General features: G+C 41.6%; 1 protein-coding gene across 1 annotated transcript in view; it reads right to left on the bottom strand.

Annotated features, from left to right (window-relative positions):
* RERE (arginine-glutamic acid dipeptide repeats) overlaps window positions 1-19,697 on the bottom strand; it is a 326,197-nt gene that overhangs the window by 109,778 nt on the left and 196,722 nt on the right. Inside the window, exon 11 of the mRNA XM_080377911.1 lies at window positions 3,808-3,888. Coding sequence (XP_080234037.1) covers window positions 3,808-3,888 — 81 coding nt within the window. The remainder of the gene's footprint in view (window positions 1-3,807; window positions 3,889-19,697) is intronic.

The raw sequence follows: 19,697 nt of genomic DNA, 5'->3' as shown, positions 1-19,697 counted from the left end.
TTCCACATCTGTTTACCTTCTGCTTGCCACTAACACGGAGTCAAGCTAAATACAAGAACACAGTCAGTCAGTCCCCAACCTTGTAGGCATTTAAGTACATTTATATCAGGCCCATCACAATGCTGGTGCTTCTAAAACTCTCCAATTAAAGTAGCTCAGTGTAATCACCTAAAGAATTCAGAGCAGGAGAATTTTAAACAATTTGGAAACCCCGTATTATCACAGAGTTTTAGCAAATTATCCCAAAGTAGGGGTGGGGAAGGAAAAAAAAATCACATATAAATCAAATACTTACAAATCACATGCAAATCAGATACTTAAGAAAACTTGTTACCAGCTGTGTACCCTGCATTCTTACAACGTATGAATTTACACGAAAATTTATTAACAGAAACTGTTCATGTCACCTAGGTGCCTCCAAATTTACTTCTCTACTTACCACGTAGAAGAATGAAGAGTGCTGCTAAGCATGAATGGAAGCAGAGCAGGGCACTTAACAGTACCCACTCCACTACAGCTATAACCAAGAGAAAACCATTCAGGAGGAAGGGAAAAGGAAGAAAGATTCACTGCAACAGAGAAGGTGTATTTAAGACAGAGTTCAATGGAAACCCAAGGAAGTTTCACAAGTTTTACTGAAGCTTATCTACAGGGAGGCACTTTTTCTCTGGAGTATCAGAAGGTTAACACTTACTGATCCCGCCTTAAAACTACTGGCTTTCCTTGATCCATTTCAGCGTTCCCACTGCAGTAGAGGGCATGCTCAGATAAGAGCTGATTTCAGTTCCTGTGCCTCTTACAGAAGCTTGAAGGGAATACTACAGCTATTTACACTCACGCCCGCTGGGAGCCCCTCTCGGACATCATCTTTGAAATAAACCAGAAGAGCGAAGACCTAAAGAATCATACAGCTTTAATATGCAGTAAATATTTTCCTTCATAGAGATTTTTTTTCTTACTGGTTATTCATTTAGAAGAAGCAATTAAAAAACCGTTGAAAAACTACGTTAAACTAATGAACACAAACATTGACAAACACAGGGTTTTCTCAAAAGATACTGTATATTAACTATGTAACGAAAAAAAAGCAAAAAGGCACAACTCCAATAGGACATTCCTTAACATCCTTGTGAAAACTTAGTACAGCGCAACCCAATTCTCATCTCTCACCATGGCCACTTCACACCTTCCAATATTATAAAAGAAATACAATGTCATATTCACCTCTATATTCTGATTTCCTGTACAGCAGCCTCAGCTTGATTTAACACAAAACAGGCCTCGTCTCTACAATAATTTTATACTTCTATCACATTACTTATCTTCTACTATTGCAGCAATGTTCCAGCCACAGGGCTTAAGGCAATACTAGGAAGAGCTCTCGCCTACTATAAACAGAGCAAGCATCTAGGAAAGGCATGCATTATACAAGAAGCATGATAGTAAGGAGATTTAACTTTTAAGTGGGTTTTGCAGAGAGGAAAAAAACCTTGGCTCCCCTCCCCTCAGGCTTCAGTACAGTGAACTCCAATAAATTAGAAATGTACAGGATGCACGACCTGTCGCCTGGTTTCCATTTAGGGCGAGTCACTTCAAGAATGCCCCCAACTCCTTTTCAAGTAGCTTTTGCAAAACTTGGGAGTTGTTGCGTTGCTTTTGCATCCATTTTTTGAGTTTCACTTCATGTTAATACGGTGGTTGAAGAGGCAAATAAGGCCTTTTTTCTAGCGTTTCTAGAATTGCTAGAGTTACTTAACAGTGCAACAGATAAATGGCAGGCAAAGTACCCAAAATTATTTTGGTGACAAAAAAACATAAATTAATTCCACAGCCTTGTAATTCACATTATTCATTATTCCGCTTTAAGAAGGAAAGCCAAATTGGATAGTCAAATATTATTTACTGCAGTCTTTATTCAGCATGTCTTACTAGAGCAAAACTGCTGTAAATTTTGTCTGGAAAACACTGGGAATTAGAAGAAAGCAGAAGTGAGACCTGTGGGCAAAAAATATGAAACAGAGATTAAACAATCCGTTGCAGGTCAAAGGTTGTTTGTAGATCAGTTACCACTAGAGGCTAAAAAAGCATGCTCAAAACCATCACCACTCTGCTTCCAGTTGCTCAATGTTTAGTCTTCTCTACACATAAAATGTAGACCTAATGAAATAAAAACATAACACTGGAAAAATGCTAGCTTACATAAAGTTTCAGACCACTTGCAAAGGTGGAAGACTATTACAAAAAGCCTTTAGCCTGACATCCAAGTTCAAATATAGAAGTCAGGTAGTAGAAACAGGGTCGGACATCTGCCCCCAACTCTCAGTTCTTTAGTTTTTCTCCTCCCTTCCCTTGCAAACTGTTTGCGTCTATCACAAAGAGACATTTTATCTTTACAAGTGTATTTCACTTGCTGTTAATTCAAACTTCAGAAGACTACTTTTGCCTCTCAGTGACCTTAAGTCAACAGAATTAATTTCTGAAGTTAAACACCTATTTGTTCTAAACACATTGCTAGCATATACTCTAAAGAGAAGAGGAAAGGACTATTTAAACTGACCATGTTCTGACTTTATTAGATATTTCTATGACGCATACTATTTCAGCATTCCTCCTAAGCTATCATCCTTCCAACGCTGGGCCTTCATGCCTCAACATCCAACCAAATACTGAAGCAAAGTCTACCTACACTTGATTTGTAATTAAGTTTTCCCATCTTTCTCAACAGAATAAGTGAATATACACACTGACTGAGGTATCTGAGGAAGCGTTTCATCCTCCCCTTTCTATCTGGCTTACATGGTGTTACTATTTACCACCAAAATATTGTGGTTATCACAATATTGTCTCACAAGAACATTTCCAAAGAGAAGAGAAACATTCTACAGTGAGTGACGGGTTTTAAAGTATTTTTACAGTAATGCCCTGCCCCACTGACCACCCAAATTCCACACACACAAGAGTCTAAACAACCAGTTATGCCTTAAATAAGTATTTTGCAGATCACTATCACACGGCCAGAAAACAGCCCAACTTGACTTTCAGTGAGTTAGCTCCCTTCTAAGTTCAGAACAAATATGAAAACCGCTTTCCAAAACCACCCTACCAGCAATTAAATGACACCTGCAGAACAGAAACCGAAGCTTCTAGAGAAGCTTGGCAATTAGGACTAATGGAAAAGTAACCAGATTCCCAAGGCTTCCCAAATCCTCTTCCCTTTGAAGGAATCAACCACTCCTCCCTGTCCATCTTCTTTCTAAGCACTTGCCAGGATTTTCAACAGAATGACAGTTATGTAAGCTTTATGAAGTTCAGTACAGTAATAAACCAGAGATCAATCCAGAAACTGAAGTTACATGCTTGCTGAACATGCTTCAGGAATGCAAAGAGTTAAACACAACAACTGAATTCTGCAGGCCATAGGAGCAGGCACATACCTCAGTCTTCCAGATACAATTAGGTTTTGTTTTGGTTTAGGCTCTCTTTAATTACCCAGTGCCATATGAGCCCAACTAGGTGACATAAATGTATTATTCCGTCATAATGTCAGAATTTAAAATTAGATTTGATCTCCATAAATACCACTTCAACCTTAGTGACTCCGTCCAGTAACGACAACTATTTTATGTAACATCTTTCACTTACTAAGACCTAAAAACTGCGCTAAAAATTACAGCTGCCTTCTCTAGCTGTGGATTTCTTTTCCATTTATCTGAATTCATTTCAGGACGAGAAAGAAATAGTTTCGTAAGATCAAACACTGAAGCAGCAAGAGAAAAGGCAAATTACATAAAGTCCGAATGTACTTACAGTCTCCTTATTCGGAAGCAACTCCTTTCGGATCCTGAAGAAGTTCTTGCCGTACTGCCTCAGCCCCTTAATAAAACGTTTCTGTGATGTAAGAAAAAAAAAAAAAAAAGAAAAAAAACACAAAAAAAAAAAAACAGTATGTGTCAGCAGAAGGGAGGGGAAAAAAAAAAGATCTTGTTAAGCAGCACAACAGCCAAACAACGTTCTTAGCTTAAAGTCTGTCGGTAGAAGAAACCGTATACCTACACAGCAACTGAAAACAGGCAGAGAAAAAAGGCTTTGAAAAGATACCGAAAAATTCAAACTACATTCCCTTCCACGTTCAAACTTCCAACATTTCCAGCTTAAAAAAAGTCAGTACCAGTGTCAGTTATTTCCAGAAGGACAGGGATGTTCTGCTGCACGTCTCTTCTGAAGTCTATTTTTCAACTAAAAACAGCAGGCGCAGGAAAATACGCAACGCTGCTTTCAGGGGGGAAAAGTGATTCCCCCGCGGCGGCGGCGCAGGGGCCGAGGAGCTCTCGCAGGCGCCAGATCCCGGGCTCGCCCTCCCCGGCGGTCGGAGGAACAGCCAAGGAAGCTTCCGCGGCCGAGAAGCGGGGCCGCCGTCGCTCCCCCGCCGCGGCTCGCTGCGCTTCGCGGTCGCTCGCCACTTCCCGCTCTGCAGCCGGCCGGGGGCCGGGGCAGCGCTCGGCGGGACGCAGCCGCGGCGGTGTCGCAGGCGCAGGGCGGGCGATGGCGGACGGGCGCCGCTGCAGCGAGGGCGGCCAGGCGAGCGGAGCCGCGCCGCGGCGAGCCGAGCCGAGCAGGGCCGGGCGGGCAGGCGGGAGGCGGCAGCCGCCCAGCATGTGATCGCGGCGGGGCTGGGCGGCGCGGCACCCGCGGGGCGCGCCGCAAAAGGCGGCCTGGATTGCCGGCCCCCCCGGCCCCGAGCGGCGGGCCCCGAGACCCCGAGGAAGGGGCCCGCGCAACGAGCGGCCGCGTTAACGCCCGCCGACCCACGGGGGCTCTGCAGTGGGGGGGGGGGGGGGGGGGGCTCTGCAGCCGGGGAGGGGGGGGGGCTCTGCAGCGGGGTGGCACGTCGCTCCCCTGGCAGTTGCTGTATTTCAGCGGCCGCACCCTTCAGCTGCCCCTTGCACTCAGCTCCCCTCTGCAACACCCCTCCCAGCCTTCAGCCGCAAGCAACGCTCGTGTCCCCCCCCCCCTTCCTCCTGCGCCGGGCCAGCCCCTCCGCCGGCAGCCCGGGGCCAGCCCCGCCCGCGCGGAACAGGGCGCTCCCTGCGGCAGGGCTCGGCCGAGGCCTTCCCTTCCCACACGATGCATGCAGGTACGCACTCTAGCAAAGACTAGATGCTGCCTGCAAAAGAAGACCCGTACATTCCGAGGGACACCGATGAGAATTAAAAATTCCCTAAAAAGAAATACACCTCAAGTTGGCTCAATGCATTTGGACCACATCTTCTTGCAAACACCTACTTGAAGGAAGTGGGCAGGCGATTAGAGGCTTCCATATTGTGGGCAAAGAATCACAGAAAGGGTAATTCACTACTAAAATAGTGGTCTGTAAACCTCGTGAGCTCCCACCACAATCCTGAATACAAGTGAGCAGTCTCTTTGGAACCTCATGCATATTATTTTGCAGATATGCTCCCACAAGATTCTAACCTTACCTAACCCTAACCCTCAAAACCAGCAAGACTGCTAGGGCTCGCCAAGAATATGCCTGGGGGTGCAGAGACAAGAATTAACCACCAGTTGTGTATCTTTTGAGATTACAGTCCCCTCCAGTGTATGATTTGCTCATACCCACCTGCTCCTTTTAAAGCAGCGCAGTTTGAGTAACAGGGGTGCTTGGGTTCCTGAACAAGGAAGATTTTATTCGTGGCAACATACCAGCCCTGCATTCACAGGCAGAAGTCACAAAAGTAACTACAGAGCAAGGTATCAAGAGTGCCTACAAGGTGTAAGTGGTCGCTAACATGCACACCTTGTACTTTTTAGCATGTGAATGACACTAAATTTTCATTACAGTGAGGGGGAGGCCCACCACTCAGTCAGGCACCCCATGCAGACCCCTTCTGTCCTGTGCTTCTGGGCAAGAAAAGATGGCAGCAGAAACCAGCCAAACCAAACCTGCCCTCATACCACTCCCAACATCCCAAAGAGCAACAGAATTCCTGTCTGCAGCTTATCACAACGAATAAAAATCAACTAAATCAACAAACATTGGAAAACAGACAATCCAAAAGGAATTTGGATTCTAAACGATGCAGCTCAGTTCCTGGCATTGACACCACTGCCTCATGTACTGTATCAGAGGTACAATGCTTTTGCAGCATTAGTTAACAGAGCATATATAACAAGAAGGCAACATAAAAAGCTGTAGGGGAATAAGAAAAAACCAGAGCTGGAACGCTCCAGCCACAAATGAAAACACACAGGGAAATACGAGAGCACAATCTGATCTACCACATAAAATGAAAAGCCCCGATTCCCTATCCCTCATTTTGCCAAAGATTTGCTATGGTGTATCTGAATTCTCAGGGGACCATTTTATTTCTTTTTTAAGATTCCTTTTAACCAAACTATTTTACATTTGTTTTGTGTTGTGATTCAACTCTGTATCAAAAAAGCCTATGACAAACTGTTTTCCTTTGAACTCGGGAGATGTCACAAATCCCTGCTGAGAATGTAAGCCTAGCATATACCCTTATTTGAGTAACAGAATTAGAGGGAGCTTGAAATGCTGTTCCAAATTCCTAAATATGTATTATATCCTTCTGGCATTCTGAAATTTTGGCCAATTATGCCATCACCTTTATTGGTGTCATACAGAATTACCACTAGGTCACTGAGGCAGCGCAAGATAACCAACTGTAAAATAGTTCTGTGCCTCTACTGAAAGGCAAGAGAGCACCAGTTCTTAATAAACAAAGAACAACGAAGCACAAAAATTAGTTTCAGAAATCTAGACAGAAATAACAAAGTGATCAAGGTGGGGTTTTTAAAACATTTTCTTACTCAGATTTTTCCTTCCTATTCTCATCTTCCATTAATTCAGGCATCATGTTCAGTTCTCCCTTAGCCTGCAGCAAGAATGGCTGCTTTTCTTCTCCAAGTCAAGCACAACAGAGGCCTTGAAATGTTTTTAAATCTAAAAAGAGTAGTTCCACACCAAATCAGAAGTGACCTGTTGCTCTCCAGCATCTCATAAAACAGACTGCAAAACACAGTTTTAAATTTTCCCCCCTCTGCACAAACGACATGCAACAAATTCTATGTCTGCATTTTAACAGTGCAAGAGATGCTGCACTACCCATAGAAAGCATCTGAAAATGACAGCTGCTGAATTAAAATAGTCTTACAATACAGGGCTGGTAGAACAGTGAGGCTTAAACCTACAGATGCATGAGAAAAGCTTTGATAGAAAGTTGAAATGGCTCTAGAGCGCAATGATTTAATTTTTAAAAGTACATAATTTGGATTTTTAAGAGAAACATTTCAATTTTACCACTTAAAAGTTTACTTAAAATGTTACTCATGACAGAATTCTGTCAGCATTATTCTTTGTACTGTTCAATGAAGATAAACTGTAACAATATAAAAAAAAAAAAGATGGATAATTATTGCTGTGAAGCAGCATTAGGAAATCCCGTGCTTTGCTAGGTCAGCCAGTGTTGACAGACCACACAGTTATATTTTACAAAGTTGTTACCATGGCTATTGACCAGCCACAACACAAGATCTCCTAACACCATTTTATAATTTGAGCTTCCCCAATGAAATGTATTAGACATTGCAGTATCCTGCTATGATGTGTAAACAGGGAGCTATAAATAACAAAGGAAGAACGAGGAACAAGCATGTTAATGTTTGCATATATGTTACTTGCAGGTCCCATATTTTATCCCAAGAAACAAATACCATGACAAGATACACAAAGCCATCATGTTCTGACTAACAAAGCTCAGATGGCATGTTTATCAATGTGATGATAATGCCATTGCAAAGCTGTAGTTAAGGTTATGCATCAGGGTTTCTATTATCAAGAGATTACAGCTTAGCAGGAGATATTTGCTGCTGCATGCTGAAATTCAGCACCCCAGGTTTCAACTGTGAACTAAGGTTCCCAGTTCAGTTTTAGTTTTTACTGCAGAGATCTAAAATAAAACTGTTTCTAAAAGCATGCAAGAAGAACATCCAGTACAAAACCAACCTGTTTAATCAGTTTAAGAATTTCAAACTGAAACGTCATGGGCTGAAAGGCAAGACAACTCTGATAAAGCTGTAAATTCATAACTGCTACTAACATGTCTCTTCTGAAGCGATATTTCCATCAGGTTTAGATCAAATGTATTTTCTCTAAGAAAATCTATGTGTTCTAGTTCATTCCCTTCCCGTGACTTCCACCTGGCTAATTAGTGAAGAGCATGTTGAACTGCAATATATTTACAAACACCGAGCCTTTTCTGTTCTTTCTCAGTCCAGGAAATTCCCCCTCTAGTACTTCCCCCCCCCCTTTCAATTTTTCTAAAAAATAAATTGCCCTCTTTAGACCATGTCCGAGAACATCAAGTTCTTCTCTCAGCCTTTTCCTTAATTACAAGCATATAAAAATGGAAGATGTTGCTATCACGAAAGCAATAGGTACAATGCATGTTTTGAAAGGTCCAAGGTTTTCTAGGCAGATGCCAATTGAAGTTGTCACCATTTCCATATTTAGTATGCTGTTTTGAGTTTTAGACTGAATATGATAGGAAAATTTACAGGGTTTTAATAGTTAACAGCAAATAAACACTAAATGCATAAACGCATTTTTATTAAATTTCACAAGACAAAAAATTATGGCAGCGTTTGGAAAAGATAGATCTGTTTTTATCTGCAAAACTTCTGTTAAATATGCAGCACATTTATATATTGCCCCAAACAATTTTTTAGCATGCAGACAATTTCAGTGCACAGAGTACATGTTATTATAAGCTTGGCTGAGTTTTCATGTTATACTTCACTTATGTGTATACATTGCAAACAAAGGCATTTGTGGATAATGTTAAGTGATATATACTGGCCTCTAGAAACAGAAGAATCCTGATAGTTTCCTTCAGATGGCACAATTTAATTTAAAGATGTCAAGTACTGCTTACAAAAACATAACTTCTGTTATTCGCGATTTTTTTCCCACCAAACTATACCTGGCTGTAGCAGAAAATGATGCTAGTATTTACTGTATTTACCTGAAAGGAATTCTCTATGCTCAATAACAGACAGGGCTAAGTCTATACTGCTCAGTAAGTAATACCATGAAGGGCAAAAAGAGGTAAAGAAAATGCACCTGTCACACACATCCAAGCTGTTCTCAGAATCCACCTAACCGCTGCAGACACACAGCATGCCTACTTAACTGTTTCCACAAGCTGCTTTGTTCCCTGAACCGTCTTACCCAGAAGTCCAACTGCCCTAAGCCACTGCGCTAGCTAGGGCTGCGACTGGAGAAGGGACCGTGTCCGGGACCAGGAGCTGCAGTCAGTTTGGCATGCCCTTCCCATGCATCATCTACTTCCAGCCTTAGGTCGCAGGCTTTCTCTCAGTCCTGCCTTCTCAAACAGCCCTAATTGGGGACTGGCAGCTTAGTTAAAGCTGCGGGAGAACACTTTCTGACACTGAGGCCAGGAAGGAGAAGCTCTATGGACAAGGAGCTGGAGAGAGGCACAGATGTTCTGCCTGGTCTGAGAGAGAACAGGATAGTCAAAGACTTCCACAACACCATTTTAAGACACACAAATTGCCAGCTCAAGAGAAGAGAAAGCTGCAGAAGAGAGGAAAGACCCTTTTCTAGGGGTACAGGAGAGGGCAGATGGGAGAGGTTCCGCAGAGATTTCTTCACCTAAGAACGCGCCTCCTCAGAGCAACTTGCCATGAACAAGGACTGGGCCCAGGTAACAGAATAATCTAGGGTACAATGGTAGCACATACAGTGAGGAACAAGCATGATGAGTCAACAAAGCTCACCTAAAACCTTTGGAACTACCAAGAGAAATCTTCATTCAGACCTCTGCTATGTTCCTCTAACATGCCCTGCTGCTGGGAGAACAGGATATGCTTCAACCTCATTTTATTGTTTCCTGTCACTACTGTAATGCTGCTTAATGTTTTTTAAATGTAATTTTAAAGTAACAACCTATTTGACCCTTAGTGTAGATACCTGCGCTGTTGCAGGTTACATCAGTTAACAGCAAGCTTGCAAAAAATCACCTAGCTGGCAAACTTGTATAACAGGAAGTCACCATAACCCTTCCCTGAATGTCTCTGCACAGTGTTCCACAGACATCAGCATCCTAGCATCAGAGATGAGCAAGCAGAAGTAGTACATCTTTACAGAAATATCTACACTCTCACTGTTCCCTCAGTGTTACTGCCTGTAGCCTACCACACCTCAGATGCTCTTGGGTTAAGTTTACTGCTGTCCCACCTCTAACCACAGCACTCTTCTGCTCCTGAAGGGAGTAGGGCTGTCACCAGCTTGCAATTGAGAGTCTCCTCCTGAAGAGCCTCCATTGAAGCACAGGTCATGATTTGAAGAACGTTATACTTTCCTCTAACACAACCATGCAAAGGTATAAGAAATTGTTCACACCATCTGGCAACCGCTTGAAGATGTCTGCAATCACTTCCTACAAATCTCTGTTGCAAGAGACCTCTGTTGTAGCAGAACATCTGTGCTCTGATGACCACCGACACTACATGAGCTCTTTCACTACCTGTTTGGCTTGCACAAAATTCTGGACTTGGCAAGTAAAAGATCCTTCACTGTACTTGGTGTGCTGTATGCTGCACCAATTGTGACAGTGAAGCATGAACAGTAGTAGCTAAGTGCCAGCCAGCTCCTGCAATGCCAGTTCTTGCTGCTTAATTACCAACTACAAATTTTTAAGCAACCTATTTTGAGACAAGTTGGTTTTTTGGTTTTGCTCGTTTGTTTTTTCCACTGTCCCCTTTCACAACAGCTAAATGTTTCTTAAATTGTGCCACAAACTTGTTTCCAAACTTCCAGCCCAAGAGAGAAGGCACATATGCAGGTGATCATTTTGTAGAGGAAGACTAAAAGAGAATTATCATATATATGTATATGAGTGTGTGTATAGATACTTCTTTTTCAGTTCAAAGCATCCCTTTACCCCCAAAATATACCTACTCAATTTGCTGCTTCATTCAGCAGATTGTGACCTAGGTTCAAAATACATACTAAAAACCAACTCTGCTTTCTTTTAATAGATACCGGTCCGTTTGTTTGTCAATTCTTTTTAATGAAATAATTCTACTGTATCAAGACAAATTTGTCTTCTAACTTTTTTGGTATTTTGAAAATAGAGTTCTTTTCGACCAAGTGCTCTTACTCAAAGATACGGAAAAACAAAAAATATTTTTAATGATATTCCCCAGATACCAATCTGTGCTAAAAGGCATTCACGTTCTCACTGGACATTCAAAGCACCTCTTCAAAGTGCACTGCTGGTCATCTACATGTGATAAAAATCTTACACTTCTTAAGCCATATGCCTGTAAGATCAAGTATCCTCTATAAACAAACTGACAAGAAATGTATCAGCTGGAAGGCTTAATGATACTAAACAATTAGCATTCCCTCCCAACCGGATCGCTTTGTCTTCCTGAAAAATTAAACCCTACCTCAAACTGTAAGGGATTCAACAGCAAAGCATTCTACAAATGTACAGAGGCACACAACATCCACTAGTCTGTGTTCCATATATCCATAGCCACATACACAGACAGAAAGTCATTAAGCCGACTCCCTCAAGGGAATGCCAAAAGATCCTGAAATGATAATGAACCCCCTACCATGGTGCTGCACTGTTAGCTTTTGTTTTGAACAATTGATCTCCCATGATACCTCTTGCTTGCTGAAAATATTGGTATTAAGTGAGCATGAGCACAGCTGTGTGTAAATTACATATATAAACAGATTAGATTTGTGTATTTATGCTGGATGCAAACACATTAATAGCACATTTGCATACACAGTTGGCTAAATGAGATTGCATGCAGAGCAGGATTACTAGTTAAACACATTTATTTAGAATTTTCAATAAAGTATTTATACTGCCATTCAAGAGGTCAAAGTGGATTCATCATCCTTTTTCTCCTCTTTGCCTTCTTAGAAGTACACGAAAATGTGCTTTTGTTGGCATGATTTCTAAGTATTGCCAATCCTGCATCACCACTATTCTGCAAAAAGGACGCGTGAGCTAGCAGAAGAAACTTCAACTGGGCTGTGTACCTAAAGGTTTTCCAAGTTCCCTTCAGCTCAGCTTATTGAAGGGGAGGTCAGAGTTCTACATTTGACCACAGCATGAACTACTACCTAAATGCCATTTTATAAAGCTGCTCTTTCTTTCCCTTCTCTGTTTAATGTCAGGGATCGATGCAAAAGTCTGTATGAAAGCAACATGATATCGAAGGTGACACAACGGCTCTGAGACATTTCCAAAGCTGGGGGGAGAATTCAACTATTCCTTCACCCCAGAATTTAAGCTGCCAGGGTGCTGCTAACCTTATGTGCTAACCCCAGTTTTGATTTACCGCCAGTATTTGAACAGAGCTATTTTTTTATACAGAGAGATTTCAGGTTCACGCAAAGCAGTATGCAAAGCTTTGATTCTCCTTCTGCATTGTACCTGTTTCTGTGTGAGAGCCTAGATGAGAAAGAAAACAAAACAACAACAAAAAACCCAATTATGTTTAAACGAGAAGCCTTTATTTTTGCACTAACTATGCTCTAGGTGCTTTCACTGCACATCCCCAGGTAATGCTCCCAAGCCAGCCAGCCACTCTCTTGCCTTCACGTTTCATGTCGGTTCCTGTCAAAAGGTCCAGCCCTGCCTCTTGGGTTCACCACACTGGCAGCGCTGCCGATAAATCATCCAGCAACCTGCTGGTGGAAACGCACCGGCCGCTGCGGTGGCTCTGGCCCGGGTTGCCAAGCAACCTGCGCGAGAGGGATGTCTGAGAACTGCTGACAAATAGCCAAGTGGCTGCAACGACAGACCTCTCTGTCAGAAGCGTGCATGGGAGAAGTGCCTCCCCCGCCTCGGCTCTGCGCGAAACACTGCGATTGTAAAAACCAAAATCAAAAGGCTATTGTCATGAACACACACTTCCTGCTCAATTACTAATTGTTAAAAAGCTGCGGGGAGTCTGTGATCACACAGCCTGTGGCAACAGAAATGTGATCCGGTAAACAAGATAAAGTCAACAGTACACCAAGAAACCTGATCTAAGAACAGCCTGCAGTGGCATATCAGAAGCTGATGCACAGATCAAAAAGAGGCTGGATATTAAAGCAGCAGAAGGAGGTAAACCCCCCTGACTTCTCCTGAGCTCTAGAAGGGGTATTTGATAAACAACCTTGACTCTTCGGAAAAAGAATTAATGGATTATTACAAGCATTATTAACCATCCTAACACCACTACAGTTGCCTGGCCACACATTTCAACAGAAAGATGAACAGGCAGGGACAGACGAGCACTTTTGAAGTCTGCTCAGTCTGCAATTTACTTTCCTCTAATAAAATAAGGGTGGGAAGAGGAGGCAGTCATTTTTCCAAGCCAGGTCTGGAGGACTCACCCCCTGGGTGGCAGTGCAATAGAGGGGTCAAGCTGCAACAAGATCCTCCAAAGACAGCAACAAGTCCCGAACCTCAGGAAGGCTGGAAATGCACAATCCCTCAGGGCTCTCCATAGCTCTCCTCTGAACAGCCGTGCAGAAAGGCAGTTATGTTTAACACACAGGCAAGCATTTCCTTATTCTACTAAACTTAAATCATTTCCACCAGCAAGAAACTCACCTGGCCAACTTGCCCGTGTTTATATTTAAACACCCATGACAGCCCTTCTGCTGACAGATTTAAGGGTCCACCTATGCCGGCACAACAGGCTGATCCAGATCTGCACGACACTCCTACTGCTCACAAAGCCGCCCCAAGACATTTGCTCTTCTGTGATCTTCAGAGAACACTCACGTTGCACATACCCATAAACCAGGTTTCACACAGGGAGTCTAAGACCACCCCCTTCTGCAGGCACAAACCTTAAAACCCATCAAACTGGAGGCTGCCTTCGTTGACTTTAAAAAAAGTTTTTTTTATTTATGTAACATTATCTGCAGATTGTCATCTACCATAATCAACAGTTTCTCAGTGCTGTAAACAAAGCTAAAACGACTGCAGTTTGTTTTTACGTAAATGATTTTTTAAAATATGCATTTGAAGGGTTAAAGAAAGCAAGGGTCTGGCACATTTGTGACCCAGAGAAGTAAAGCAATATGCTGCTGCCAAGAGGCAACAGAAAGCTTTTGATTACACTTCAGACTGGCTTTTTCTGTACACAAAGAGATTTATTTCTGATTGTTCTTTTAAACTGCTGTTAAAACGCTAATATACAAAAAGCTTTCTTACACATCAAAATTAAAAAGCAAGCAAAAAGAAAAAGCTGGACAACACATTCCTTTTCAAGGACATAGTTCCTTTCCCATATGACATCTGAAAGTATCTCCCTTTAATATAGGTAAGCAGCAGAAATTCATCACTTAATCTGTAAACTTCAAACTTAAGGAGAAAAAAAAAAAGCACTATTTGCTTTTCATTTCTCAATACTTATGCTCACCCAGCCTTGGAAAACTGCATTTTCTAAAAAATAATTCATAGTTCCAATAGTTGTTGTTGGGGTTTGTTGTCCTTTTTGAACAGGATGGAACTAGCTGAAGTATAGAATCCAAAAGCAGACATAAAAATACATACAAACAGTCCATGTAATGTGAACCAAAACAGAAAAACAGCACTTGTGGACTACAGACAATGTCCTACTATAACACCTTTCCTCCAAAAGGAATGGTTCTCATGCATCCATTTGGAATATTAAACTTTCTTTTCCTCACATACTCTGAATCTCAAATACCTGTAGCAAAAGCTGCAATGCTAGCACGTTCTTAAAGTTAAGAATATTTCCTTAAATAAGGCAAACATCAGAATGTATAGCATCTTCCACAGGGCTGAAGATGTTCCTTAAGGTTCTCCACCATTACTGGGCAGAAAAAAAGCCAAGAGGAAAATACCTTATGTTAGCCTCCCTCTGAATTTCATTTGCCTCACACTGTTTTTCTTAACAACAGGATTTTTACTTAACTTATAATACCATAGGGAACACCACTCTGCCCACTAATACAAAGCAGATCTCCACTAAATAATCAATACTAATATGAGGGTTAACACAAAATAAGCTTCCACATGAGATCTTTCCATAAACATCAGAACATTTCCATTTTCTGTCTTTTTGTGCAGAAAACTTTCTTTTTGTAACACAGATCATAAAGAATTCTGAAAATACATGTCCGTTGTACTCAAGTTTAACACTATTATGCAAGCCTGAAGTTGTTCTCTTTCACTGTGACTTTCTTGTCATTTCAGTCCATTTGTAACACTGAGACCAAAGAAAGCAGCAGACTACTTGAAATAAACTGAATGATCCTTTCAAAACTCAACATAGTATTTCTACTGAAAATACCCTCTTGCAGAAATACTGTTCCACTGGGATTTCAACCATTGTTGTCAATTATTATGGAGACTATTTCTGCCTTCAAACAGTGACTTCATGCAAATGACAGAAGGAAACAAAACTAACAAATCCAAGAAAAATGAGACAAAATGGTAGCAGGAATCCCCAATGAAATTACACGTACAAAAAGGCAAGTATTTCTGTTGGTGCCCTCGCCAAGTAATTAAACAGCAGGTCAGTTTACAGTAGCAATGCCCAGGTCTGAGTTCAAGCACTAAGAGGAACTGCAGTTTGTGAACCTTACTAAGATGACAAAAGGCAACCTCTGCAAACTTCCTGAATTTCTCTCCGGGTAAGTCTGCCACTGGCTGCAGTGTAGTGAAGAGAAGCCCAAGAGTACAAATCTGGATACAAGAAATACTAGTGATGACAAAAATCAATTCCAGGCTAAGAGACATATCCCTCAGCGAGAGACCTTTCCTACATGAAGCAGAAAGCAATTCCTCCTGTGACAGTAGTTCTTCATCCTGCCAAGCCGTTTACAAGAAAAGCAGGGTGTTCTGATGTGTTTCAAGAATTTCATATTTCCAGTTACAGAGAAATGAAAATTCAGTAATTCCCACATTCACCTAAGACGATACAGAATGAGAAAACCTTGAAGACTTAAGACCATTAAGACCAAAATGAACATATTCAGAACACTAGAGATTCTATACAGCTTTTTAGAAAGTTCAGTCTTCAAAGCCTCTTAAGATTTTTTTGACCTCTGGGTTTTTTCTTCCACTGAAGCTCTTATTTTAAGAAAATTCTACCAGTCAAAAAAGTTGAGAAAGATGAGAGTTGAGAAAGTTGAGAGATGAGAAATTGCAGGGGAATACAGGTATGTAATACTGTCTCCACTGAAAGACAGCAGATTTTAGCATGTGAGCAAGACCCTAAAATTCCCTCTTTAGACGTGGGCTGAAGCAACAGTGGCAGCATATTTTGTGTCTGTGACTGTTAGTCCGAAACTCTGAAGGCTAAGGCCAAAGATACAAAAGCATAACTTGCAATGCCTTGCACCGTTTAGAAGATGGGGGACAGTTTAGGATGAAGACTAATTTCCAGATAGACATGCATCCTTTGGCACTTTTGTAAGAACTGAACACTCTAATTTGGCATTCAAATAACTTAATGAATACTTTCATTCAGTTGTACAGCCCAGTCTGATCCAGCTATATGGCAGTTCCTAGGAAGAGTGGCAGCATTCACCTCCAACGTACAGGGCTCCATGCTGAAATCACATCAGGTAGCCTTCTCTTTAAGTAAAAAGGCCTAACTTTTCCCAGGACTTTGACTAATTGCTAATTAAAGATAGTTTTCATAGCCTTATATTTACAAAACCAGAATGTAATAAACAGCACCAACACTGTCCTAACACTAATTCTTCAGCTACTACCGGTTGCCAGTGTGGGTACAAGCTGCACCTGAGCACCAAAATCAGCAAGACTGCTTATAGCAGAGTAGATAAACAGTCAGCTAAGCTTGCTAATTATAATTATTTTATTATTATTTTAAACCAGTAAGTCCCACTGCGCAAGGTTTCAGTTCCCTGCAAGCTCCTGCCATGAAGCCACACCACAACCCTTGCTGTTATCTGCTGTATTTTTGGCAGACACATGAAAGATTTCCATGAAGTGAACGATACACTTCTACAACGCAGCCATCCAATTACTGAGTAAGATGCTGGCTCATATGGTGATCTTGGCAGTAATGTATAAAAGCAGTTTAAAAAAAGCATCAGATGATTCATAAGTTCACTTCTTTTGTGGAAGGGGCTCTGAAAAATGGTGCCAATTCTGAAAAAGTGACCCACAAGTAGGACAGGAACAAAAAAACGATTTGAAAACGAGGGACCAGAAACACATCTGCAACACAGGTGCACACTGGCAAAGGAAAGTTGAAAGGTAGATGTTTGGGGGGAGGGAGGCAAGGGGGAAGTGGTAGTCCCTTGAACTCTGGGGGGACTCTGGAATTAACTCCCCAGACATGTAGAACTGGGCAATATCTTCCATAACAAATAAATGAAATACGCACCGTAATAAAACAGAGGTGCCTTCTTTTGCCTTCCCCAATTTGTAACAAATGGGATGTTTGCGTGTTTGAAGTTATTCAAATGCAGTGGTGGGTAATACACTGTGATGCTTATTTATTAGCTCCTCTAAATGCATAAGCCCTTGCCTGATCCATCTCCCCATGTAGCCTAAAAGCAATATAAATTTGAGCAGATATTATGAAAGGGGTAGGGGGAGGAGGAAAGGAACAACAGAATAAGAAAAAACATGGTGGATCATGCACATGGTGGATAGGGGAACAAGTGAGATATCAACAGGCCAGCAAAAACTGAAGCAAAACCCCAAACCCAGAAGCTACGTTCACTTGGAGTCTTTACCACAATATATTCAAAACCACAAGGAGCATGAAAGTACAAAAGGAACACTGGACAAGGAGCACAAAGTAGTGGCTTTAAAATGCACCGTCATGAACGCTGATGAGCACAACAAGTCTTTTACACAACACTTAAACAAGGAGGAAGGAAGAGAAAACCTAACCACACACTCATTTGAGAGAAACTTTTGCAGAAGCACCCATTGAATTTACAGGCTGTCCAGGGACTACTGTGTTGGGGTTCATCTGCGTTGACCACAAACTTTTAAAAAAGTTAAAAGTGAAGTTACTCAGCTACTATGAAATGAAAAACAGTATTCTTCTAAGGTAACGTTTCTACACTCAGAATCTGTTTCCTTCCAGATCACATGAAACCCCTCACATTGGCTACCTAAGCAAGCAACATGGAGCCAGACTCGCAAATCAAGCCTACTCAGCTCTAGCAGACTTTCTCAGTACTAGCTGGTACTGAGTATCTCTCTAGATCAAGTCCTTATTTGTCATCAAATTCTTTTTATAGCAGTATAATCATTAGCTTTACTGGCACTGTTACCCTCGTAACCAATTAGGATTCTTGGATGGATGCAGAAAATGATTAATATTTAGTCACTACGCATCTACTACAGAAGCTTATTATCAAACAAGTGACACCTCCAAAAACTTAAATTAACTAATGGTTCCCAGAGAGGATTCAGAGCCACTGACAGAATGGCAAGTGATTTAAGGAACATAAAGCTGAGCAACTGGTGATGGGTCTCCATTTTTTTCACTTACTCTGTTACAGCCTAAAATAACACATATGATCATTTTTCAGCCTAATTGAATATGGCCGGCCCACTTACACATAAAAGGAGACAAAGCCATATAATTTGCTTCATTAAAATGCATTTTTATGTCATCTGAAAGATTACAAAAAAAAATATCAGTGCTGTAGATAGGAAAGATTAGAAAAATAATTTTTTTCATGCAAAAAGAACTTGAAAATGAGGTGTATTTTGGCATTCATACTGCTTATGCTTGTGGAAGAAAGATAAGTCCTGAGCGCTAAAGCACACAGAGCATCCATATTGTGACAGTAATCAGAATTTCTTAAATTAGAATTATGTCACTACACCAATGGGAAAAAACACTTGGTCATTTTCTGCTGCAATGGCTACTGGGCCATACTAAATAATTCTCAGATAAGCCTTCAGGCAGAACCGCAGATCTAGCAAAATTTGAAGAGTTTGGGAAGAAGTTTTTTTTCATATATATTAGAAAAATTGAAATATCTGTTAAAAAAAGAGCTTTTTCCAACACTGAAGTCAAAGTTGCAAGCAAAGAGTGCTGCATTTCAAATACAGCCTCAGCTATACTAAAGCTTTCTGAGATGCCATGTGTTGGTACTCTCACCCTCCACAACCCAGGTGGCAAACCCAGCTGTTTTTCCTCTCCCCCCTCTAATCCCCCCGGCTTTAGCTTTCATGGCTGGGAGATGCTAGGAAGAGATCTAGGAAGCTGGGTTATTATTTAAAATTAGCTCTATTTGACACTGGGAAACAAATTTGTTTTCTTCCCTGTTTCTAGCCTGGCCAAGAGAGCAACATAGCCTCTCTGCTATTTCTCCACCAGGCATCGCTCACAGGAGCAAATGCTGCTCCAGCAACAAACATCTGCCATCAGCTGCTGCCACAGCACCCAAATGGAGAACTCTGCTTGCTCCACCAAGCATGGACTGAGCTCCATCCTGTCATCAGACACAAATACTCTCACCTGTTTCCAGCTCTGCTCCTTCTTGAGTCTTTTTGACCTACACTTTCTACAGCTGCAGTTGAGTCTTAGGATTCCCCTTTAGTCTGAGCTGACAGCCTCCATGTTCAAACAGCATGAAAGCCGCCAAGGCTAGAACAAAGCCA

Source organism: Falco punctatus (assembly GCF_963210335.1).
Source record: "Falco punctatus genome assembly, chromosome: 3".
NCBI classification, from domain to species: domain Eukaryota; kingdom Metazoa; phylum Chordata; class Aves; order Falconiformes; family Falconidae; genus Falco; species Falco punctatus.
The sequence above is the reverse complement of the archived record's forward strand: the minus strand, read 5'-3'. Positions and strand labels throughout refer to the sequence as shown.